Source organism: Haliaeetus albicilla, chromosome 14, assembly GCF_947461875.1.
Source record: "Haliaeetus albicilla chromosome 14, bHalAlb1.1, whole genome shotgun sequence".
Classification (NCBI taxonomy): Eukaryota; Metazoa; Chordata; class Aves; order Accipitriformes; family Accipitridae; genus Haliaeetus; species Haliaeetus albicilla.
This window is the reverse complement of record NC_091496.1, coordinates 27,161,984-27,187,781: the sequence shown is the minus strand read 5'-3', so window position 1 is coordinate 27,187,781 and position 25,798 is coordinate 27,161,984. Positions and strand designations below refer to the sequence as shown.

The following is a 25,798-nucleotide window of genomic DNA, read 5'->3' as shown; positions in this document are numbered from 1 at the left end:
CGTTGCTCTGACCTACAGTGGTTTGCAGCTGATTCATTCTGCTAAGAACCAACTGAAAAAGTAGCATCCCATTTTTCAGCACCAACATTACTGCAAAAAATAAAAAAATTAAAAAGATCAATCTTTAGAGAAATCATCTGTATCCAGTTATATGTTACTATCACACAAGAAATTCAAGTTTTAATAAACAGTGATTACCAAAAGACATGGTACTTTCTTAAATATATTGTGCGGGAAATAATTACAGAAATAAGCTTCTAACATTCTGTTTCAATAGAGATAACACACACACCACACACCCCCCCCCCAACTAAGAGACAGAAAGACAATATGCAGTACAAAAATTTTATTGACATGAGTTTGGGATGACTGTTTTACATATAAAGGTGAAGCGTTAGGAAACAGGTAATCCTTTCCTCTCCCAGGCTTAATTTGAGAAAAATGCTACTTTGGAAATTACAGGCATGACCACGTCACTGTCCATAGCTCTCAAACCCACCTCCTGATAGCCCACCGGAAGGCATCTAAGTTTGATCTCAAGCAAACTCTGCACTTTCCTCTGCCTACCAAATGAGGTATCGAGACAACGAACGTTTCCACGTTATTACAGTTCACAACTATACAACTGTAGCTACCGTAAGGAGAGACTAGGGAAATACTCCCTTCGTAGAAATTCTCCCTCATGGGAACATGATCTACCTCTGTAGTGGGGCGAAAAATTAAAAAGATTTAATTTTAACTGCAACTCAAATATCATTTCACAGCAATTACATCTTTAATCCACAACAGAAATTGATAATTACATAGTAACTCATGTTATCGCTACTACATTATCTCTGATAATACTGTAGTTAAGCTTGTGCTCAAATTCCTTTTCCGTAAAATCTGTTTCTGTAAAACGCTATTATTTCTCCGATACTTTTAAAACACTAATGAAGTATATAAAAGTTTTTACAGTATACAAGAAAAACTAAGTTAATAAATGATCACATTTTCTTCAATTCTATCAAAGAATAAGAGTCTGAGAAAAATAACTTTTATTGCATTTTAATTTCTCAATCTCTTTCCTTTTTTAAAAGATAAAAGTTATAACGGAAATTCATGACATTTTAGATGAAGAGAAGCTTGGGAGAAAAAAAAAAATCACAATTCAGCAGGCAGATGATGGGGAAATCAAAGGATTTAATATGGCTTGTAGCTGAAAGTAATTGATCTGCATTTCCAATCATTTTAGTTATTGCCACATTCCATTAATTTTTCATTAAGTGAAGATAAAAACACGTCTTTAAAATGCATGTACAATAGCTTTAAGCCATTGCTGTACATATTGTGCAACTCATCTGAATGCAGTTTAACATGTGAACTTAATAGAATAATATTTATGTACAGTATATACACAAACAGAATCCTGTGGTAATACCCCTGAATATTATCATTTAAATGAGTAATTTTCATAATAAAAGAAGAAAAAAACCAAACCCCAAACATCTAAGAAGGTGGCAGAACTGCCCATTTCTGAAGTTTAAATCAATATAATTTCCAGCTGATTTACATAGAAATAAAACTGTGGTCCTGTACAAACTTTACATTACAGGGAAACAGTCTATTTTTAAAAAATATTTACATATTTGAGTACTTGGTTCTTTGCAATAGAGATTATATGAACACAGAAAATTGTATGGTAGGCAGGCTTATTTATTAGATTTTTCTATTTGTTCTTTTTTGTGCAAATTCCAAATCTCTCTTTTTGTGTTATTATCTGCCTCTATTTGCCTTGTATTACTGCTGCTGCTTTTTTTAGTATTCTGAGAAGGCTGGGTGACTTTACTTCTAGGAACAGGAAGAAAAGATTTAACTCTTGAAACACCCAACTCTGTCTTTGATTTACTGTTGCTGCTTTCCACAGTTCGACTGCTGCTGAGAGGACGCATTCCATCCTGTGAATAAAAAAAAGCATTTTCTGTATAAATTATTATTGCCATTTGACCTGAAAAACAACCAACCAACGCTACTAGCCCCATGGAACCCTTGTTATTTACAATCTTTTGCAGTTGAATATGACAGCTTCGTACTACTTGGTGAACAAACTACGGCTCTTTTTTGCTTCTTTGACTGAAAGGATATACCATAAACAGCTTAGAATACCAAAATAAGTCAATGGGGTTTTTGCATTACCATTGAAAAAAAATTTAAACTTGATTCTCAGATGTCTCAATCTCAGAAGTACCCGAATAAAAAAATACATGTTCTTTCTTCATTACTGTGGAAAAATGACTACTGCAGCCACAGCTACAAGGGGAAAAAATGGAAATTCATGTAGTTATGAGCAAAAAAAAAAAAAAAAAATCAGCTCTACAGCTTGAATAAAGATATTCACTTTTTTGTACCATCAAGGCCATAAATAATAACAAAATAATCATGACAAAAATAATACTTCAAGAATGGAAGTTGAAGTGCTAGTTACATTTTAATCCATAATCTTATAGATTTCTTTCCTATAAATTAGGTTTTAGCATCTCAAATGATTTATGCTAAGAAGCTACATTCTTAAAAAACCGGACCATATTCACCCGGCCCAAATTTAGATACCTGAAGTGCCAAAGTCAGGTATGTTGTCACTTTTTGTTCCTTTATAGTCAAGGAGAAAGAGGTTAGTTAAGCCATTTTTTGATAGTCACTAACATATATCTTTCATGAGAGATGCCTACTTTTCCACTGACAGGAAAGGAGAATTAGGACCTTAACTGTTAGCATCAGTTGAATCCAGATCACCCTCTGGGCAGCAATATTAAAAAGTTCATTTTCGCCATCAGCTACTGCTCTTCACATAAAGGTTGGTGGCATGAAAACAGACTATTCATCACTGTTTATTCCTTATTAATCCTTGATTCCATCAATTTGTTTGTATCCTGGATGAAAGGTTTTGCATCTCTTACCAGCTTGCTTTTTCCTTCACATACCTGAAAGCATTTTTTCTTCCAGCCAATTAAAAAAAAAAATTATGGGTATGTTGCCCTTTGAAGTAATTTGTCTCATTACTGTTGGTAAGATTGCCTCTGCTCATGCAGTATTGCTTTTGTTACCTACAGAATTCTATTCACTTTCGGAAAAGGATGCTTTTCTAATTTCAGACCCTTTTCAGACACCAGTTCTTGCAGCTGCACAAGTTAACCATCGTTACAACTGCCTCTAAAAGTTTGACTTCTGCTTCCAAACTGAGACTCTGCCCTTCTAGATTTTTGATAAATTTGTTGTAGTAATGACTAAATCTAGAAACAAAGCTTGCTATTTTATTAGCTCGCTTTCCCCTCTAGCAAAAGGTTGGGTTGTGTTTCCTTTATTTTGGCTAACATTTCCCCACAAAGATATGGGAAATCAATTTTTTTATTCTGTATGAAATCTTTTGACTAAGTTCTTCAAAAACCTCAAAGGTAGCTAAGCTTGTCTACCTCCAAAGTCAATATCGTTATGCCTTATGTTGTTAGAAGGAATTTTAAAAGGAAAAAAATTCACTAGGAAAAATTTACAGTAGGAACAGGTAGGTCAGCTGACTTAGAAAATTGTCTATGCATCACTACTATGTGAAGCTCTGATTTGGAATGTCTGAAATTAATGTGTTTAGAGATATATTCAAAAGCAGTATTCCATTAGCAGAGACTGTTTTCTGGGTTTTAAGTAAAATTACAGAAAATATTCTAATATTTTGAATAGTTGGATATGAAAAAATATGATGGTAAGAAGTCATCTCATCCAACTTTAGCTTTTTTAATGCTTAGGTGTGCAAGGTAAGCTATTTTCAGGGCTACTTCATTGTACCTGCAGAAAATAGTCAGAGTGTCTCTAGAAAACAATTTATCGCAGTCAGATAAAAGCGTCTGGATTGGACTCTAGAGGACCCCTATCGAGGCAACACAGAGGACCTAGCGAGGGAACACAGACAACAGATTCTGCCCTGGCTAAGGTTAATTGAGCTGTGTGCTCGGAAGCTCTCTTGATGTTCAAAAATACAAAGAGCAAGAAAGAATAGGGAAAAAAGTGTAACAGCAGAGAAAGCATAATTTTTACTTCATATCCAAAGAATGAAAACTAAGCAGGGTATATTTTCATCTTCATATTTAGTAGGGATGCCACAAACAATAATTTCAATTTCTGAAAAGAAGATGATAGTGGATCTATTGTATCTTCCATCAGTGTTCAGCTTATCTTCCCACTCTGAAACTGCTCTGAAGTTAGTAAAGCTTGTTTACATTTAGACTATCTTTTCCCAGAATCACCAAACTTATAACATAGGGTTTCTTTTGATTTCTCATACATAATATGGCAAGACAACTGTATATTACAACCAATAGCTAGGTAGAAAAAAAGCAACTGAATCCCACTTTAAAAAAAAAGTGCTGTTCTTCACAAACTCTGGCAATATCACATCTTGTCAAAAATTCTACCACTGAGAGCTTTGGCACCACAGCAGCTCAATTCTACTTAGATAACAACATGTAGGAAAACAGTGGTTTGAAATCATACATATTTGGGTAATCACTACGAAAAAAATGATAGAAAAATAAACCACGAGCCAGCAATTTTACGTCAAGAATTTAAAATTTTTGCACTTTTGCAAACTTACTGAATAACATTAACTGGGGGGAAACAATGAACCCAGGGCTTTTATTTCCCTCAAAATCTGATACAAATAACTTATAATGTCAAAGTAATGTCAACAGTACTTGGCCTAGGGAGATGGCTTTATGTAAACATGAAAACTGAAGCAAATACATCCATTGTTTAATAAATCTTTAGTTTCCATTAAGACACATGGAAGAAACTTGGCATGATATGTCTGGCAAGTTTCCTAAGAATCATGACAGTTTATTCTTGTAATAAACAGGGCACTGGAATGCTAATTCTTTGGATCCAATCAGGAATTCAGATTTTGGAGAAACTCGAGACACCTTCCCTATCCTACTACAAAACTCGTTTCACCTACCTTTTGTGCTGTTGTTTTACTTGGGTTAGTACCACTTGCTGAAAATACAGGATTGTTCTGAGAGTTATTGAACATCAATAGCTCATCCTTAGAATGTGCGATCTAAAAAAGATAAGAAAATGGTGATATTTTTAGCTATTCGCAGCAGAGATTATGTTTCAATTTGCCAAATTTTGGAGTCTTGATTTTATTTTCATGTAGTTTCTGTGCAATGCAATGCATGAATATCCAAAGAATGATTAAAATATCTTTCCTTTACTCTTGAGTGTGTTTGTGGAAGATGGGAGATAAAAGGGAGGGATTTCACATTGACTATTATCAGAGGAAGATTAAACATACATTCCAGAGCAATACTTTATTCAGTGGAGCTTAAGGGCAGCTTCCCATTAAATTTTATCCAGCTCCAGGAACATCACAGAGAGGAATGATCCTTTTCTCTTCCTCCTGCCATGTTTCTTCCCTGCTATTTTCCACCAAACCTTGTGACCATGCAATAGCAGATAGAGTCTGATCAGCCTTCTGTGCTTACGGAAAACTAGGTATTTTATCCTGGGGCAAGCTGATGCAATTCAACTCTGCAACTGCAAAAGTAATCAATCCCAACATAACAGGCAGCAGGAACATATTTGAGCGAAAGGGCAAATTAGAGAGTAGAAGTAATTATTTTGATGGCAGCCTGAAATTACATCACGCAAAGAAAACATGCAACAGCGCCCTTACTTCTGTAAGGCTCTGCTAGGCAGCTAGGGAAATAACAACAGAAACTCCAGCCATGGATGGTTCCACCCATAGTGAGGAAACTGAACAAAAGACAGTGACATCTATCTCCTTCCTTATCTAACCCATATTTCCTTGAATTGTCAACAACAAGCAATTACATTTTACATGTTATTAAACACAATTTTAAGTTGGTTACCATTTCTTTAAGCACATCTCATTCTTTCAAGGATAGATATGGTAAATCCCTGCTAACTGACTAGTGATTAGCTTGCCGGCTTGGTGCATGTGACTCATGCGAGTACTGTAAATACTTTAAAAAAACCAACCCAAAACACCATAATAAAGGATTTCATTAAATAGGTTGAAAAATCTTCCCAAACACTATTTCTTTTTTTAATAAAAACTTGGATGACTTCTAAGAGTAAACAGAATACTTAATGAAGCAAACCTAATGGAACTGCTGTTCAGAGAGATCCTAGAGGATGTAATGCACAGCCTAACTGGACAATCGCCTAAGACTGACTCTCTCTGCATTTCAAAAGATACGGAACAGCTGCTCCGGTGTGAACACAGCCTGCTGTCACCGCCATCGACTTCAGCTGTGCTAGGAGGAAAGAAGGAAAAAAATAAATAGCTACAGCTACAGGGAGAGCTGGATGCTTTTGGTGTAGATGGAAAAAATGAGAGAGATCTACGGCTCCACCCTCTGCTCCAACAGGCCTCCCATAACCACCCACAACCCATTCCAGCATAGAACTTAGCCCCAAACGTATGAGCCTTGCAAGCATCCTTCACCCTCTTCTGCCACTGTTAAAGAATTAGGCCAATCCATTCTTTCTTGCTTGGGCAGCAAAACTGCACTTTGCCTACACAGCAGAGAAGCTTTGAGCCCGTTCTGTGATGGCTAATGGGATTACAAGTGCAATGCATATTAGGAAAAACTTTCTATGTCTTTAAGACTACAAAACAGTTTCCCAGTGGAAGCAATGATAGCATGAAAGATAACATGGGGAACAATAATGCAGAGAAGGCTATTGTCGCTAGCATTTATGAACTTAGAGATTTCAGCCTACACTGCAAAAATGTCTGCAAGAAAAAATAGTGAAGGTGTAACTTAAAATAATGTATATTAAACCAGAATACTTACCCTCAAATGTATAATTTATTAGTTGACTTTGGCTTATTCCCAAATAATTTAATAATTTTCTTCAGTTCAAGCAGTGCTTGTAAATTAAAAATTTATTTTAAACACATAGCAAAAACCTGCATATAGTAATGACATAAATTATTTAAAAACCTTGTGTTACCTTGCTTATATCAGGCTCAGATTTGCTGGAACACATACTTTGAAGTTCCTGCACAAGATCTACTTCATCATCAGAACCAAGGGACAGCCTTTGCTCCAGATTTAACAGTCTCAATTGATCCTTCTCTGAAGATCTGGTTAAAAAAACCCCAAAACAAAACAAAACAAAAAAACGCAAAACAGAGAGAAAAGTTAAAATCAAGCTGTGGTACAGAATTTAAAAATAAATATTATACACACATGAAAAATAGCAGTTTCTTTCCAAATGACCTTTACTACCACAAACAGAAAGAAAATAACATCTAATTAAGTGGCAGCAATAGTTGTCAATACTTGTTATATCATAATAGATCTTCTTTCTATTCAAATTATTCTCCCCATTCTGAAATTCTAACAAAGGATTCTTCTGCCTACTGTCTTCAAAGGTTCTCCTCTTTTTAAGATGGAGCAATCAATTTCGTAGTACTCTCCTTTTTGGACTTAATTCCAAACACTTAAAAAACCCCTGGCATACTGGAAGCATAAATATTCTATGCGCTCTGTGCCTGTGAATATGGTAGAACCAAGGTTTCAGACTGCAGTAAAGTCTCAAATGCAGTTCCCTCTGACTAATTTGTACACTTTCTTAGAGAAACTCTCTATCATTTAGACCAAAGTGCATGTACTATACCATTTTGAATTGCCATTCAGTAAGCTAAAAAAGCCAGAGGAGTTTTTAAAATATAATGCCAGGTAAGAAAAGCATACAGTTGGCTTTTCATGGCAGAGTAAGTGTTACATACTATTCTTAAGTCATAGACTATTCTGTTACATAAAAAGACATGTAGTGAGGCTTGAATGACATGACAAGGCTTGAATGACAGAAATGTATTCTAAAATTATATCAAAGTACCTAAATTTTATTTTCTCTTGGAATTGAAAATTAAAAAGGATTCCTTTCTTCAGATGTAGAACCAAAACATTACCAAATACAAACTCTTCATCTATTCATTATAATGTGCTGGTTTCCAACACAATTTTATCATCTTTATTGTTTGCTAAGTGTTACAAATACCAGAAATTAAAGCTTACTTTGTGGTGAGAGAAGCTCTTTTCTTACAGTTTGGTTGCAGCATAGCCTTAGATTTTATACCTGCACGAAAGAGAGATTGACTTATTAGTGTGTTATCATATGCGTTGATTTCTTTATTCTAAAATCTGTGATAAACAGGGAAAACGTGTTCCCATTTACTAGCTAATTATATCAACAGAGTCTGTCAAAGGTCAGAATACATCCCTTGAAACTGTTCAGAGTAGCATTAGGAACTGCTAAAATGGCAAACAGGGCATGAGTTGCCCAAGCTTTTGTGGAAGACAGAATATGAGGTTTCTGTGCGAGGCACTTGAACCACACTTACTGGTTCTCTCAAAGAGAAATCACTTGTCAACAGGAAAACATTTAAGTTTGCTTCATTTAAGTAAAATCAAACAACTTATCCTTACTTGGAATCAGGAACAATGTATGATTCTGATAGTCAGAAACGGAAGGCTACTCTAAATTCACTATTCCATTTTTTACTTATATTCACAGATGTTAACTGGACGCCGAGAACATTCTCGGGTACAAGATACAGTATCAACTATCCCACTTCAGGTTACGTTCATTTGATTTCTTAAATCCTCTTAGCGGGATTAGATAAGTTCAAAATTCAAATACAGAACTAGCAAGTAAAATTAGGACATTAGAGTTGCAGTTCAGAAGAAACAGACTTCTTTCTGAACAAGACCTGAAGAAATGAATACCTCAATTTAACATTACAAAGTACCAGGCATCAAGTACTTCAGTCTTTTCTATATGAGGTAATTGAGGATAGAATCTTACTGTTTCTAAAGTATGTCTGTGTGTAAGCCTCCTTCTGTCTAAATCCCTTCCTAACTCTTCTCTCTGAAGGAATTACCTTCATTTTCTGAAAGCAAAATAAGTAATTTGATTTTGTCCTCTACAAGTTTTCCTGTTTGATATTATATTCAGTTACGGTATTCCTAAGTTTTCCTTCTAGACAGATGTGTACTGTTAGAAGAATGATATGTTGCTTCTGCACATATCCAGATGTTATCCTTGTGCGGTAAACTGCTTGTTAGGTGGCTTAGGATCTTGAGGTGAAAAGACATTTCAAAAGTGTCAGCTACTTTCACATTTGTACACACACATAGACCCAGTCATATAAAGCCTTCTTCATCAAACAGCATACTGAAAATTATGTGGAAACTTCTTGAAAATTTTACAGTATCTGTGACTACACAGAATTTTTTACATTTATTTTTTGCAATTAAAGTGAAAAATCAAACAAAAATCTTCAATTTAAAACCAAAGATCTCTTCCTTCCACTACAGGGCTTCTAGATTATTCTACTCGATTTATCTAATAAGATTGAACAAGGGATGCATGATCTGATTCAGACACTAGAAATTATTGTAGTGAAGCTATAAAGTATGTGTAAAAAAACCAAAACCCAGAGTAAGTATACTGTAAATTAGGTGCAGAACGAAGGAGTACCTATCAAGTAATGAAGCTTTCTGTCAGCTGGTATTGAGAAAGAGAATGATAGAGCATCACTCCATGCAATATGAGGTGGAACCACTGCTCAGTCTTCCACAATCTAGGCCAAAGCCTACCTCATTATTAAACAACAGGAAGGGCATTAGAACAAACAAACAACAAGAAAAAAAATAAAATAGGATACCTCACAGTCACAAAGAAATAATTAAGGGGAAAAAATTAAACAATTTTTTACTGGTAAACATAAACATGAGTGTCATTTAATTGAGAATTTTTAATTAAGGATGTAGAACAAAAGTTAGATTCATAACTATGCAGCTTAAACACCCACACCTTCCTTCAGAACTGAAAATAGAAAGCTTTACCTTCAGTATTTGTCTCCTGCTTATTCCATGACTGGGAGGATAAGTGGCCTGACTTTTTGCGAGGACTTGTGCTCACTTTTCTCCAAGAAGCATTCTCACCTCTTTTCTTACTACAATTTTTGTAGCTTGAAACCATGGATAAAGGAAAATTTCCTCCCTTAAAATCTGCTATATAATTATCTAGCTCTGAAACAAAAGTAGAACAATGTTAAGAAGAATTGACTGTTGCAAACGGTGGTTCTTTGACTACCTTATACAACTACTTAGTTTAGTGACTGTAAATGCTTTTAACCACACACCTCCCATCATAACTACAGTTATGTTTTGTCAAAGTTTTAAAAAAAGGAATCAAACAGTTAAAAGCCCCACTTTGGCAACGTACAACTACTTGCCTTTCAGATTGTTCACTGTTACCTGTTCTGGGTAGAGGACAGCCATGCAAAACAGCTTTATTTAGCAAGATACTGAGAGCAGCTTTAACAACAGCCTGTTGACCTTGGCTAGGATTTTTTTTGGCTATTGCTTGTCCTGGTACAGATGGTCTTTTCACAGAGGCTCTGGAAAGTATTGCCTCTTGAACTCTGGGAGCTATCACAGCATTCCATAACTTGGACATCCACCTGTAGGCACACAAACAATCCCTTAACTTCAGAGACAATTGTCAAACCCCAAGATTTTATACTTTGGGTAACATATCAAATTTTGCATTTTCAGGAAGCACATAAATTTTGGACTTCCTATTGTACCTCATTTCAGAAAGGAACTGATTTTATTTAAGGTAGGGTTTATTTGTTTGTTTTATATTAATTATTTGACCTAAGTTTCTTCAGGTTGCTTTGGCAAACTATTTATCATGTAATGCTTTTCCTGCTTCAGATAAGGACTACAAAACATTCTTTTAGCTTTAAAATAAGGAAGAATGTCCTAGAAAGACGCGTGTTCCTGTATATACAAAAAATGCCTCTTTCACCTTTGCAAGTGCATGGAGAAGTTTCTGTGCTTGCAGGTGTTCATTCATAGCCTATTTGCTGCCAGCGTGGGAAAAAGGAGGTATTCAGTTATGATTGCACCCTTTCCAGTATTCTTCCATTTCCAAGCTTGTCCAGTTTACAAGACCTTCCTTTCTATTCATAGAGCTGCCTTGCTATCACTCCCTTTTTGTTTATTTGCTGTATAGTGAACTGTGTTTCCAGGATGCCATGGATTTTCCAGATTGTCTGGTTTAGAGACTGGGTCTGCTTACAAAAATGTCATTCAAAGGGACATGGTTCTTCTGGGACTTTTGCTTTTCTAAGAGAGAAATACTATACTGTTTTAGCACATAAGTGAAAAATTTGTACTAGGAAATAAATAAATGCTATTTCTTACAGCTTATAGTTCTCAAGGGATAAAGGCTAGGAGTTTCAGGCTTAAGGCTCAGCTTACATCTATAACAGACACTGAGACAATCTTTTTTAGATCAAATCCAACTCTTTTTTTTTTTTTCCTTATACGCTCTTACGGGAGGAAGATGGTAAGATTGAGAGTCAGAGGGTTTATATTAAAGGTCTATAACAAATGATAGGCTATAATGCTGTGTTTCAGCTTTGCAGAAATCCATTCAGAGAAAGTGAAGGCTTAAATGTCTGTTTGACTTAAATGAACCTTTTTGTTGGATACATTGATACACAGAAGCCATCTTATTACCCAAAAGATTATGATGACTTTTTTGGCTTTTTTTTTTTTTTTTTTTTGAGGCAGTGGGGGGGGGGTTGTTTCTTTGGGTTTTTTTGTTTGTTTTTTAAAGTTCGAATGAATGAATCATTTGACAGATATACTTTTGGTTAGTTATGAAACATAAGATTGAGCTTTTGTGATATATAACCATGCTACAAAGTGCTGGTATAAGCTTGATAGAAGTTACATTACTTAGAAAAATAATTAGTACAGTTGTTAAAATAAGATGTACGACGCATGTTAGAGATGTTCCTCGAATCTTCCTTAGCATAATGTTGTAGATACCATTCCATATAGATAAAGTCTGCTTCTGCTAGCTGAGCTAAGATACCAAAATAAACAGTTGCTTTCATTTTAGCAATAAAGAACTCTATCTCTCCATTTCTGCCCATGTAAGCTTTTGACATTTTTCAATATTGTTAGTAGAAATGGTCAGAAATGAAGGCTGCAAAGATAAAATTAATCTAATCATTCTAATCAAGCAGTTAACAATTGATGGCATGTACAATGCCATCCTCTAAATAAAATTCCAACCTGGTGTTTAAATTCAGTCTTATGTTTGCGCTCATCTTGATCAAGTCCCCAGTTCTTTGATAGAGGTGATACTTAGGAAAGGTATAGCACCCCACTATCCCTGAAAAAGACCTGTAAAGCGAAACTCTTTCCTGTTGGAACATCATCTTTAATTCCCCAGATGAAAACCAAGAGAAAAGGTAGCTAAAATTTTCCTCATCTATTCACTCTAATCTCCAAAACATGTGAAGCTACATGAAACAGCACACAGCAGGAAACAATTTCTTGTCATGCCTTCTCTCTCCCTTCCCAGCTGCCTACTTCTACCACTTGCCTCATGCTAACACCTAGCCCAGAATTAACCCAGTTTGTAGATAGCTGTCTAATGTCTTAATGAATTGAGCTGACTCAGTGAAGATTTAATAAAACCAAAAAGCAGCAGAATAGCACAGTGGAGAGAAGGGGCAAGAGGATGGGAGTGGTTAATTGGATTGAAATAACAGCAACCAGTGAGGTGCTAATTAAAGCTATTACTAGTTATATGACCACACTGTTAGCCATCATCCTGCTAAAACGAACGTGTCCAATAAGTACTCACTGGAGCTGTGCTTTTTAATTGTTTATTAGTGGACAAAAACTACATTAAAATGAAGAGTCAGATGGCATACTGCTACTATAAAAGACATTTTGGGGTTGTGCTCAAAATAAAGCATTGTGAATCCAGTCAAAGTTTAACTTAGGAGAAATCCAAACTCAGAAATGCATAATTAAGGTATGTAAAGAACAGTTTGTCTGTCCTCTGCTAATGCCATTGCAATAAATGAATGATTAAGACATTTCAGAGGACATGATTCAAGAGGGAGACAGGAGATACAAGGATGGTATACTTTATTCTTTTTTTGTTTCCCAGCACCCATAAAGTTTCAAGTCAATGCTACATCATCCACATTTAGACTTTGATAATTACTCTGGATATTAGATTATCTGTCCTTTTAGAAAAAAAAGGAAAATGAACAAGAAAAATGTATCAAAATCTGCAGACAGAACAAAAGATGAGAAAGCCAGTGCACAGGCTAAGCAAGGACCCTGGAAGAAGGGTCAGCAGAAAATAGTACAAGAGTAAAAAGTCAGAGGCAGAACAGAAGTGGCAATTCAGGAGAATGCTATGAAGCAGGGTAAGAAAAATAATGTTGCATCTCCAGAAACCAACATCATTATTTGAATTCTGAAAAAATCTGAATCTTAATTAGGGGCTCATTACCCTTCTAATATAGCCAAGTAACATCTTCGCATGAATTAAATATATTTTAAAATTCTATAACTATTTCTTTTATCACTTGCTAGCATTTGTAGAGAAGTTGGAATGTGAGCAGATGTTCATGCAATTGCAGGCAAGGAAAGAAAATTTTCATCATTCTTCTTTCATGTTACTGTATATTTAACCATATATATAGCTAAATGCATATATCTGCTTTATTTACTAAGCTAATACATCTGTGAAATTCTATTTATGTTTAAAAGTGATACCAGATATTAAAAAGAGTAAGAAATCATTCTCCAAATTTCCCTCATATTCAACTTCAAAAAGAAACTTTACCAACATTTCAGGCTCAGAATTCTTGAATCTTATTTTGGTCTGTTCACTAATGAACAGCTTTCTTTACAGTGCTGCCTTGAAAAGAAGAACAAAACCTTTAAATGGTTGAGCAGTATTAGCCATTCCAGTACAAGTAATATTTTGTGACCTCTGTGTCTGAAAATAACCGAAAGATCATGACAAGACTGACTTTCAACCAGTGTTAGACACCCAGTTTCCACTTGTGTCCTTCAGAATTGCCCTTCTAGTAATTAAATATCAAACAAAAGTTTAAAACTTTCAATAACTTCTGGTAAAATATTTTCAAGGTTGCTGAGTCAGATGGGGTTTGGGAGAAACAGAATTACTACATTTGTAGTAAGTAGCTGGCACCAAACAGTATCAAAGAGGAAACAGAAATCTTACTTCACTGTTGCTTGGCTATGCCCTGGCACCACAGGACAAGAGAAGAAATGTTTTGGCCCCATAAGTGCTTCAGGCGCTCCTAGACGTGATAAACAGGAGTTCAGCTGGTGCCAAACAGCAAGAATCCAGTCTATGATCTTGCACACAGGATCACACGGAGGAGGTACTTTGCCTCTGAACTGCAGGGAGAAAAGATGTTTGACAGGACATAAGACCTCTGCTGCAAACACTTTCCTTGGAACCCCAAGAAGGCTTGGTTGGTTTTTTTTCTTGGTATATTGCTATTACAAAAATCAGGAACAGTCAAAAACTGGTCAAACCTTTTTATGGGGTATATTGAAGTCTTGTTGTATTAAAACTTATTTCCCCAACTATACTTTAAAAGAGATTTCCTTATCAGTAAATTGACATGTCTCTACTTTCTTGTAGGAAACGAAGACACAAATTTGGCAGCAGTGCTTTTTCTATGGTGTTTAGGATTACAAGAGATCCCTACCATATCCTATGCAATGTATATGATATAAATAAGGCACATAAAAGAACATAAAATCACTGAACAGGAATGTCTGATCCAGGCATGTTCTCAGTGGATTTCCATGTTGATTTTAGATTTCGTAGCAATGAAGGAAAGATGCCTTCATCTAAGAATTACATTTTTTAGTAAAATGTTAAAGGCAAATTATTTGGTGCCAGAAAAATCTTCTATTTCATCTGACTCCAAATTACAGTCTTCATCATCCTAATCCTAGGATTATCCTCTGGAACAGTTTGAATTAAAGGAAGAATTAAAAGATGCACTAGGGATAGTATTTGCCAGCACTGAAGCCAGAGCTTCTTGACAGAGTGTACAGGTGAACAATATAAAGTTAATGTAGAAAAACATTTAAACTGTTTCCATATATCCTAATAGTCCAAAATAAGGGGAAAAGAGCTGTTCATCTGAAAACATGAATATTAAGGCACAAACAAAGTATCAGAATACAGAGCAAGGATCTTTGAAATAGTCTATTGTTCAAACAATAAATGTGCTTTTACTTTCCCTTAGTTTTTTATAACAGATTAATCTTTCTTCTGTTTTTAACTTTGGAATCCACTATTTTAATCCCCACACCAACTGGCACTGGAGCTTGCATATGGCACATGTACGTATAAGAAAAAAAACGTACTAGCACACCGGGCATTTTTATTCACTATTTAATTAGGGAAGATACAGGAAGACACATGGCTTTTTTTGTCTAAATAGACACCATCTGCATATATGCTTTAGAGAAAATAAACTTAATGAGATTACTACCCAAATTCTGTTCAACTTCAGTCAGAGGTAGGAACCTATTATATTGTTAAACTCTAACCTATGAGACTAAGGATTGCTTTTAAGCCTAAACAAAATAGCCTGAAAATGACATCTGTTACATGATGTTGCAAGTTCTGGTAGCCAAAGCAGTTTGGCAGAATAAGTTTGATCCAGCGTTTGCCTGTGAAAAAGTCAGAAAACCACTGCTTCAGTGCATTCTGTATTTCTTGGTCTTGTGCTCAACTGAAGACAGTCCTTCTGTTTGATCTTGAATGAGCTACAATCAAAGTGTTTCTGTCCTTTTATAAAGGGGCTTAGATCACTAGATATTCTCCAAGTGTAGGGTTGAGAATACAATCTTTCTTCTCAAGAGGATGGAGGAGAATTCTGCTACATACTTTTATTGCACTGTCCTCTGGCCTGTACTTCATTCCAGCACTATAATGTAGCTGCAAGATACCAGCTTCAACCAACCCACCTGCTCGCCTGCAGACAATTGCTACCCGCCCCCCGCCTCCCCCAGCCTAGCCATCCTTCGCAAGGATTCTGGAAACCATTCATACCCTCAAGCGGACAACCACTCATAATGGTTCCAGCTTGCTTACTACCTCTGTAGGGACTCAAAGCTTTAAAGCACGTGGGGAAAAAAGGAAACATTGTTTCACACAGAAGAGAAGAAAGTACTTAGAAGTAACTATGCTCCTAAAAAAGTAGTCTAAGAAAAGTAATCTATTGTTTCATTGATGGATTTCACATGATTCTTTTTATATTCCTGTTCTTGCTATTAAAGACTACCTAGGAATGTTCCTAAATTTCCTCATTATCATAACTGAAGTCTTCAGTTACCACACATTTCCTCTTTAGGATGTCTTTGAATCAGTAAGCTTTTATAGATGAGAACTGTGGTACAGGAGATGACATCCCCAAGGATAACCAAGATACACACAGCTGAACACTCAGAACCGACAGTAGGTCTGTTGTCCCAGACCGGGGCTCTTTACTACTGACAGTTTTTTTTAATTCCTAGAACAATCTCCCTTTCTAAGCCTGTTCAAAACTCTGCTGCCAAGATTATTTTCCTTTGCAGCTGTTTCGATTAAACTCCCCCTCCCAACGTCTAACACTGCCTGACTGTCTGCAATAGCTGCTATCACACTGGAACTGTTTTCTTCCAAATAACTTTCAAAATTCCACAGTTCTGCTTTTGCCCACATCTTTCTTTTTGATTTCCAATCCTCCATTTATTTATTCATGTTAAAACAGACTTCCCATCTTTATTCTCTTTCTGACTTTTGTTCCAGCTTCAGCAGGCCTATTGGCTCAAAACAACTCCCCTACTGATATTTTAACCCCTCTTTCCTCTTTGATTTGAAAAGCATGAAAACTTTTTGCTGCTTAAAACTTAGACAATACAAGCAGGACATATAATTATCTTATTTTAGATATATAGAATAAATTCCATGAGAAAGGGATTTTTTATGTTTGCTGAACAGATTCTTACTATCATGCTCACTCAGAAGATGAAAAAAATTACTGAAGGATGTTTTCATACAGTGGGTAAGCAAGTATCCACAGTATCATTATTTGCAGCCAGCCTGTGTGTTTGTGCTAATCAGCCATGGCAACACACCTTCCTACATGAGGCCAAGCACACCATTTACAGATACACAGCCTGTATATTCCCAGAAATGAATGCTTTTTTCCTGAAACAACTTAGTTATCTGCTCAGCTTTTGACATTTCCGTCATACATATTTCACAGACCTGGTGATGAACAAAATTGCTAAAGCCAATTCAAGTTCTTACCTTGTTTATAACTTTTCTTCTTAAAAACCTTTGAAGCAAGCCACGCATTGGTTCCCCATCCCACCTAAGTTGAACCCAACGGAAGTGCTGCTGAACCAGCAGGTCAGAGCCATGAAGATGACACTTTGCGATTGTCCCCAGTAAAAAGCAGTTCTCATGAAAGTAAAAGGCACCAGAAACTCCATTTGCTGAAAATAAACCATAAAACACTTTACTGAAATACTCAAAGCTGTGACTTGATTTCATATAAAAGCAAGAAGCTGTGACATAATTAGAAAGAAAAAAATCCCACCATAAATTAGCCTTAAAACATACTATATTTGATTAAGAACAACTGCAATAAAATATAAAAACTGAACAAATTACATTTTTCTCCTCTTGCCTGTTTGTCATGTATTATAATACAACCGTACTGTAGTAAAAACATTTCTGCATCCCAAATTCTTTAAATACCTCTTTGAATAGTGCAAGGATTTTCCGAACTCCGATTCTCAAGAGGTGCCAGAAAATCGCCTAGTAACTCAGATAAAGAAGCTCTCTCCAGATTTTCTAAAATCACAATGGTTGTCTTGCTTACAGGAGGCTCTTTAACTGGGACCAGACAAGCTGAAATATAAAAATCCAACAATGTCTACTTATGAAAATTGTCTTTTATTTATGTATACAGCTTTTACTACTAATAATGCAACAAAGGATTTATTATTATTATTATTGTTAGCATTTTAACTTGTTCACAGAAGCGGACAGACTGTATAATATGTTCAAAACTGGAAGCATAAAATCAAACAATGGAAAGAATATCATAATGTACAGTAATAAAAAAAAATGAAAGCTATTATTAAAATAAATTCCTGAAATGGCTATTATGGGATCTTCATAGATAGGAAGGATTTCAGCACACTGAAAATAAATACAACAGAAAAGATAGCAAGGACCTCTAAAAACATTTCTTCCATTTGCTGTAATACATCTTAAACTTTTAACATGTACTCTTTATACCATGTAGCGATAAAAGGATTCAGAATATTCCATGTTTATAAGAAACTTAATCATTTTATGAGATTGTCTATTTGTTTGCTACTATCCTCTCTTCAAAACTTCCTCCAATATCTTTAAAAATCACCCAAATAACCAGAGCTAGTTTGAGGCACAAACAGTAGCACCTGAACCTTTTTTCACATTTCACATTTCAGATATTTTCCTTTATTTTTCCTGATTTTATTTACTGCCTAAAAAAGATACAGCTTTTGCAAGCGTTCCTGTAACACTAAATCCCAGGGGAATGCTTCTGTAATACAAATATTAAGCAAAACACTTGTCTTGAGTATATTGTGCCTTGCATTGTTTCAAAACTTCTCAAGGTGGTACTAAAGATGGTCATTAAGGAAAATGATGAGTAATAGGGCAAAACTTACAGCAACTGACTAGTTGATGCTATTTATTTGCAGTTTCCTGAATATTACTGCCCTGTTTTACTAAGAGGATATAGCTGGATAGCAGGGAGGACAGGTACCTCCTCTGTGTCTGATGGAACCATTTAGAGAGAAGAGGAGAGTGCTCCCCTTGGAGAGGAGATGTGGCAGAACAATGGGGCAAGGAGCAGGCAGAAAAATGAGAGGCTCGACCAGCAGCACGATGCTGAAATGCAAACACAGACTATGAAGAAGAGTGTGTGGCTGACACCGAGTAAAGTATCCAAAAGAAGAAGCTTTCCTACGAGACAGTGGCTAATAAACAAACCAGACTATGAATGATTTTCTCGCCTGCAGGCCAAACACCAAAGCCTAGCTAACTTCTGCCTAAATGGTCTCTTCTCTCCCTGGAATGTGATAGCACACACATGAAAATGACATGTGGGAATAATAACTATCCTCCAAACTGTGACCAGGATTTCCTGGAAGAAAAAATGGCATAGACTGAAGTTACACCAGGAAGTACGCTAACAAACAGAATGGAGCACTGCACACCATTGTACAAACCCATGATATGGCTCTGCTTTTGTTTGTGAGCACAGATGTTGTCAGAGGGGATGGCGCAGAGTTTGTTGCAACCAAGAAAGCCAATGAAAGCTACAGGATGAAAGCATACTTGAAGAATAGGCCCCACACCGCACACACACAGCAGGTAGAAGACAGCATTCAGTCTCACTCACTAAATTGTAGTTTTTCTGATTAAAGAGTTAGTAATTCTAGTTTGTTTGAATAAAACATTTGCTTGTGAGATTCAGATTCCTCTTGGTGTTTCTGATCTGCCCATGCTGAGAAGGAAAAATGTAGTGGCTGATCCTCCTCTCAAATCTCTGGCTGTCTCAAAGTTTCATCATGGTAGCACATGAGAATGCATCCAGAGGCACTGCATTGGCACAATTGAAATTGTTAAAACTTCAAATGCCAGAAGCCCAGCCTCTTTCCATACAGAAAGTGAAATGTCAAAATCACAGCTCCTGAAAAACAAGGTTATTCCAAGCAGTAATGACATTTACGACATTTATTTTTAATGTGAATGACCATATTGAGTGAGAGGTAAAGTAAGATCCTAAAGCTGTAGAAGGGACCATAATAATAAAAGAGAAAAGCCCAACATTTTTGGATGAAAAGGAGGTCTTGCCACCTAGGTTAGATTCAAAATACATTGCTAGTTTTTGTCAATGAAAAAACCAAAACCTAAACACTCATAAAACAAAAATGAAAAAAAAAATAGAAAAAAGCTGCAAAGAGGTGAAAGCAACTACGTATCTGAGAACTGCTTGCAAACAGTAAAACTGTATTTAAGTCAAAATTTATTTGAACAGTAGTAAAGAAAAGGAAGCACCATATCACCCTTCAGGCCATGTATGGTTAATACTATGGTGAAATAAAAGAAATCAGAGTTTGAATGCATGAGTATGGGCAAAACGCAGCACAACCTGCCCTTGAAAAAGCCTTCCACAGAAAACACTGCTTTTTCCTTCACTTTTAGCACCATTCTATTTCTTTTTTTTTACATTCTCTGTCCCATGTGCCCCCATTCTTCTGCTTCCATACTTAATTTGCACTGCTATTCATCTTTGGCTACTTTGTCCTTTTTTTCACTCTTACCGATTATTCATTGTGAATTTACACAGGTACAGCCTACTGACCACTCCAAGAATACTTCATTACGGAGCACCCAAGTAACAGGACTTTAATCTACACCTAGCTATTCACATCCATTAAGAGAAAACTGTTCATTTTAACAGAAATTCAACTTTGTCCTGTAGTAATGGGTCAGAATACACACACACGCACACACACACACACACACTAACATTTGCCTGCCCGGGTGACAAAATTTGGCTCAGAGCCACACATAAGTATCTAGTAAACAGGAATATATCAAAAGCAAGTGGTCTGACTTTTTAAGAATTCTTTCACTGCTCCTTTTATTCCCAGAAAGTTAATAATTATTAGAACAACTACAATAAGGCAACAATAGAACTCCTGATTCAGTAGATCTGTACCACAGCAATCAACTTTTAAAGGCCCACAAACAAAGGGAAAAAGGAATGAAAGAGAAAAAAAGTATTAAGGACTGTTAATTTTACTTAAATGGCACAAACTTTTGACTCAACATTATTCCACAAGCACCTGGAAAACTATGGGTGCTGTTAAAACACGCCAACCACTATGCAAAATGTTTTAATGTATTTCTTTGCTTTGTACCATTAAAAATTTTCCTACAAATTACCAAAATTAGTTCCGCTCAAATAACCTTACCGCTACTGATGAACAGTTCTGCAAGCTGCTCCTTGGAGAAACCAGCATCCACTTCAACTTTAACGATTTCACATGTGGATCCTGCAGCCACTTGCTTTTGCTGTGTTGAAAATTTATAGATTTGGTGAAATAGTGAAAACTCTAAACTATGAACTAATTTACTTTATATGTTTGCGTTAATACCTTCATGCAGGCTGCTATCTGATATGCTATATAGTCTTGCAAACTTCCTTCTGGACCATGGAAGATGACATTACGGTATTGTTCAACCTACAGATAGACAATAAATTATTCTTGAAAGTTCAGACTTGGATTTTTTTTGTCACCTAGATGACACAATCGGCATCAAACAGACAAAATTCTTTGTTTTGCACTACTGGAGTTGATAATCCTTACTATATTAGTTTCAAAATAGGCAATATTTGCATACAATATCTTGGAAGTGTATTGATAAATTTATATCTTAATTTGTAAAACTACATGAAAAGGTATTTTGTCATTATAGTAATCATTAAAACTTGAAAAATTCACATAGGAAGTAGATGAATTTAGGAGTCACAAATATTTTCTTGATTTTGAATTAAAATAGATAAACGAGAATGATGTTCAATCAGATCATCAAAGAGTAGTTTAAGTCACTGCTAACTTAAGGACTTAGACTAAGGACTTTATTTCCAGTTGAAATGGGATCATGTTATCAATACAATAGAATAAAAATTGTTTCATCTATCTTAACTGTAAAACTACTTTATCTCTAAAAAGTCGGTAAGGGCATACACTCATATCATTGTGCAATATTGTTGAACACAGCAGAAACCTATGGCATGTAACTGTTCTTCTAACAACATAAAATACTATCCAAGGACACAGCAGAAATTGTGCAGATTTTAAACTAATTCTGATTTGATTAGCAATGTTAAAACAAATGATCTATGAAAGTTAACTCATATTATCTTTACATTTTGAGGTATTAAATAAATTGTGTTACAGGAGATATGCTAATAATAAAATTCAAGCCTGAAATAATTGCTTACAAGAATGTTATTCTAATTTACTTTCCCCTCAAAAAGTGGAATAAAATAACTTTGGAAAGAAATAAGATATCACAGAGCTTTTAATATATTTTCTTAAGCCATTCAGTTAATCAGGTTGCAGCTGTTTAAAGAAGACAATTAATGCCCTCACATGACTAAAGTTATTGGGGTAAGATTTAGGGGGAACTTTATTTTAAAATAACAGCTTTCATCCCATTTCGTTTTTTAGAAGTCTTGACATTCTTTCACAGAGTAGAAGATCAATTTTTCTTAGTAAACACTATTACAGAAGTATTTCCATGTATAAATAGCATGCAGAGAGAAGCTAGCTTAGTACTTACCAGGCGGAGGTAATTCTGAAGTGTCTGAAGATGGATCATAGATGCATAAGTCACACTATTTAGGCAGCCTTCTTGAGGTCCTTTAGGAAGAGATACACAAGTAACTTTTCTAAATCTCTCATATTTACAAGCATGTATGATGGATACATATGCTTTTCATGCAGTATTCTACAGTGATCTCCTAAAATTATAGGCTATGCAAATTAAAATGGTGAAGAAATGAAAGGCATTTATCTAGCAACATACATTCATGGGTATCCATGACATCAGTAAAACTGACACTATTAAATAACTGAAAAAAGTAGCAGGGCTTTTATGTGCCAGCATATTTTCTAAATGTTCTAGACCCTTTCAAATCTAGTTAAACAATTAATTGGATATGATATTTCTGAGGATCAAACAACACTGAAGAACAAAACCAGTAGCAAATAATTCTCAAATTATGTATTTCATATGGAATGTCTTAACATTCAAACCTGAAAATTATTAATTGAAAATTACCAAACAAAAACACTGTGATATGCTCAGCTCTGTTGTTCTTCAAAAAGTCCCATGGTGGCTGGGAAAAAATCTGACCTGTTGACCATGAAATGTTTCCTGTTAAAAAGAAAAAATAAAAGAGATATATTCCCTGTATCTATATAAAGCGTCCTATTCTCAAGCATATTCACTTGCTTACAAAGATTGTGTGCACACACTGACAAATTTGACAAACAAACCAGTCCCATGTACCAAATCATACTATTATTTGATACACCACTGAGGATACTAATGTTTTCTGCCAATTGAGACACAAGTTTAATAGCTAGCCTGTCATCTTTACATGTAAAATAAAGTAAAATAAGATGATTTTCCCAGTCTAATGTGAAAAGGTTTTTTGGGGGGTGGTGGGCAGTTGGTGGGGAGAAAGGCATCTAAGATGAAGGACACGAATTTTCAGAATCCTATGCAACTGTTACTACTACCACCACATTTTGGCCAATTTCTCATCATTTTAAAGATTTTTCTGATTTACCTTGGTAACTGAAGTTACATAAAGCAGGAGTAGTTCTGTTCTACCTATGCTGATGATTTACAGTCTGGATTTACTGTACATTCTGGATGTACTGTCAAGACATATTGTGGGCTTTGCTTTGAATTGTTTTGTTTCACCTGTAATACAGATGTTTCCTCTGAAATACTAAATTGAGTAAAGGACTAATTAACATAGGGCCTCATGGTCCCCGAGATGATACTAAAGTGCTTAATGAATTGTACCATACACATAGCTAAAAGTAAAGAATGCTTTCATGCCAGCACTGTTCAAGTTCCATAGCTAGATTGGGCTTTCTTAGTTTAAGTTTTAAAAGATCCAGAAATCTAGATATTTTTATCTTACCTACAAGATTTCACAAATTCAAGAAAACCCCCAATTTTTGCTTTTCTTATTACACCAATATTGATACCTAGTTTGACAGATAATATACTGCTTGCGCTGAGGCCAATGTTGGATTCTGCAGCACTATTAAACGACAGGTCTTCTAGGCTCCTCCATCCATCAGAAGCAATTGCTTGGAAATGGTTTGTCACTGCTTGACTCACTGCTTTTGAAAAATCATCCCATGATGTTTGTTTGCGGATATTTAAAGCACATATTGTGTTTTCTGTATCAAATTCCTCTGTACCACAATGAGCTGGTTCAATGCCACTGACTGAAATCCTTACAGGTACATTAAGAGCATCTGTTGAAAAACAGAAAACCAAGAATGAGAAAAACTGTAAAACTCAATTAAAAAAAAATTATTATTTAACGTCCAATAACATTTAATATTGCAAAGAAAAGCTACAAATAACTCCTGCTACAGAAAAGCAAATATTAAAGAGCAGCACAGATCACCACCACAAAATCAGAGCAGTGATGAAAAACAATTATCAAGGTATCATATTTTTTTTTACATTATAAATTATGCTTAAATAACAGGAAGCAGGACAAAACTTACTTAATCATTTATTTCCTCTTTACAGATTAATTTCTTATAAATTAAGACAGATGGTAGGTAGTGTCTTAACATTTCAGTTTATTGTGGTTGTGCACATTTTTATTATCAATGCAGAAAGGAATTTTCTGGCACTAGTGTACAAGTGGAAAACACAGCTGAGCCAAATGTCTTTAAATAAAAGACTAAGAGCTAAGACAGAAAATTCACTTGGAAGTGTATATTTGATTTGCTATGGGATAAAATGACAAAATATTTAAAAAAGAAAGTAGGAAATTTACATGCACATTCTAGAAACAAAATTAATTGAATGAAGTTATTTTAAATCTTGCTCTTTGAAAAATGGAATACAACTCAACAGAACAGCAGTCTGTATGGATCATTTAGATGACTAAAAGTGAAAATAAAACTATATTCTAACTTAAATGCCAACACAGTACCTTTCAGAAATTATCCTTGAAATTAAAAATAAGTGCACCACAAAAAAAGATATCAGCTTATTATGAAATCTGGCAACATGATCTTAGTTTTGCTCTTGAGTTCAGGAGCCAAATCTTCAGCTGATACAAACCAATGAAGCTTTTCTGATGTCAGAAAAGCTCTGATTTAAACCCACTAGCCTACCATAGGGAAAGATTACTTACAGGCATCCTTCAGATGTGGGATTGTGAGAAATGTATCAAAGGCTTGCCCTTCTGATGGCTGGACCTCAGGGAAATGAGCAATGACTATAAGAAATACAGAGGGTTCTCTACATGGAAACAGGCCCCTAGGACAGAGGTACAGTGTATGCCTAAATTTCAGTGCATGTGACCTCTATGGCATAGCTGTCAATCCTGGCCCCCAGCCTTTCAGATCTGTTGGAGCACATCCTCCTGTCTTACATGCATGTAATTCCTTACAGAGGAAACCTTACTGGAATGTGAGGAAGGCAGAGGATGATACATACACAGCTTACCCAAAATGCAGTCTCGGCTTGTTGAAGCGGATACCCAGATGAGAATGGTGTTTCCAAGCTTCCACGGATCAGAAATCACAGGGGCAAAAAAGCTAATTATGATTGCACTGATGTTAACAACAGGCTTAACAAATGAAAGAGAAGAGAAATGGAGTTTGGACTCCATCAGGTTCTGACCTGATAAAAGCAGTTGGATTCATGATAAGCCCATCCAGAGAAATGGGGTACTAGGACTGATGAAAATACAAGCATCAGTTTAACAGGCTACAGATTCAGCCATCAGAAATTGGCTTCGGTCTCATAAAGAAGTAGACCACAGAGGAGTTTCTAATAGAAAGTGAGCCATGTTCCCCTCTGCACCTACAGTAAAATGGTAAGAACCTAGATATTATAATAGCTGAAGAGGAAAATCAGAAGCAACACATAGAAAGCTTCCCCAATTTGTTGATAATCAGTGAACTCCACTACCCACAGCCCTACATCCCACAACACAAAAAAAAAAAGTGAATAAATA

The 25,798-nt window shown here is 35.6% G+C and overlaps 1 protein-coding gene across 6 annotated transcripts in view; it reads right to left on the bottom strand.

The window, feature by feature from the left end:
• Positions 1-331: 331 nt before the first annotated feature.
• The window catches only part of CTTNBP2 (cortactin binding protein 2), a 138,000-nt gene continuing 112,533 nt past the window's right edge, over positions 332-25,798 (bottom strand). For 5 of the 6 annotated variants that reach the window (XM_069802074.1, XM_069802073.1, XM_069802076.1 and 2 more), the window contains exons 10-23: positions 23,796-24,071; positions 22,852-22,947; positions 22,351-22,430; positions 21,159-21,245; positions 20,976-21,075; positions 17,695-17,847; positions 17,242-17,429; positions 14,143-14,321; positions 10,326-10,531; positions 9,912-10,097; positions 8,079-8,139; positions 7,009-7,141; positions 4,982-5,083; positions 332-1,937 (exon numbers count right to left, since the gene is read on the bottom strand). In XM_069802074.1, coding sequence (XP_069658175.1) covers positions 1,692-1,937; positions 4,982-5,083; positions 7,009-7,141; positions 8,079-8,139; positions 9,912-10,097; positions 10,326-10,531; positions 14,143-14,321; positions 17,242-17,429; positions 17,695-17,847; positions 20,976-21,075; positions 21,159-21,245; positions 22,351-22,430; positions 22,852-22,947; positions 23,796-24,071 — 2,093 coding nt within the window. In that variant the 3' untranslated portion in view covers positions 332-1,691. Of the gene's footprint in view, positions 1,938-4,981; positions 5,084-6,149; positions 6,306-7,008; positions 7,142-8,078; positions 8,140-9,911; positions 10,098-10,325; positions 10,532-14,142; positions 14,322-17,241; positions 17,430-17,694; positions 17,848-20,975; positions 21,076-21,158; positions 21,246-22,350; positions 22,431-22,851; positions 22,948-23,795; positions 24,072-25,798 lie in introns of those variants that run through there. The other variant, XR_011327795.1, reaches the window with a different exon arrangement.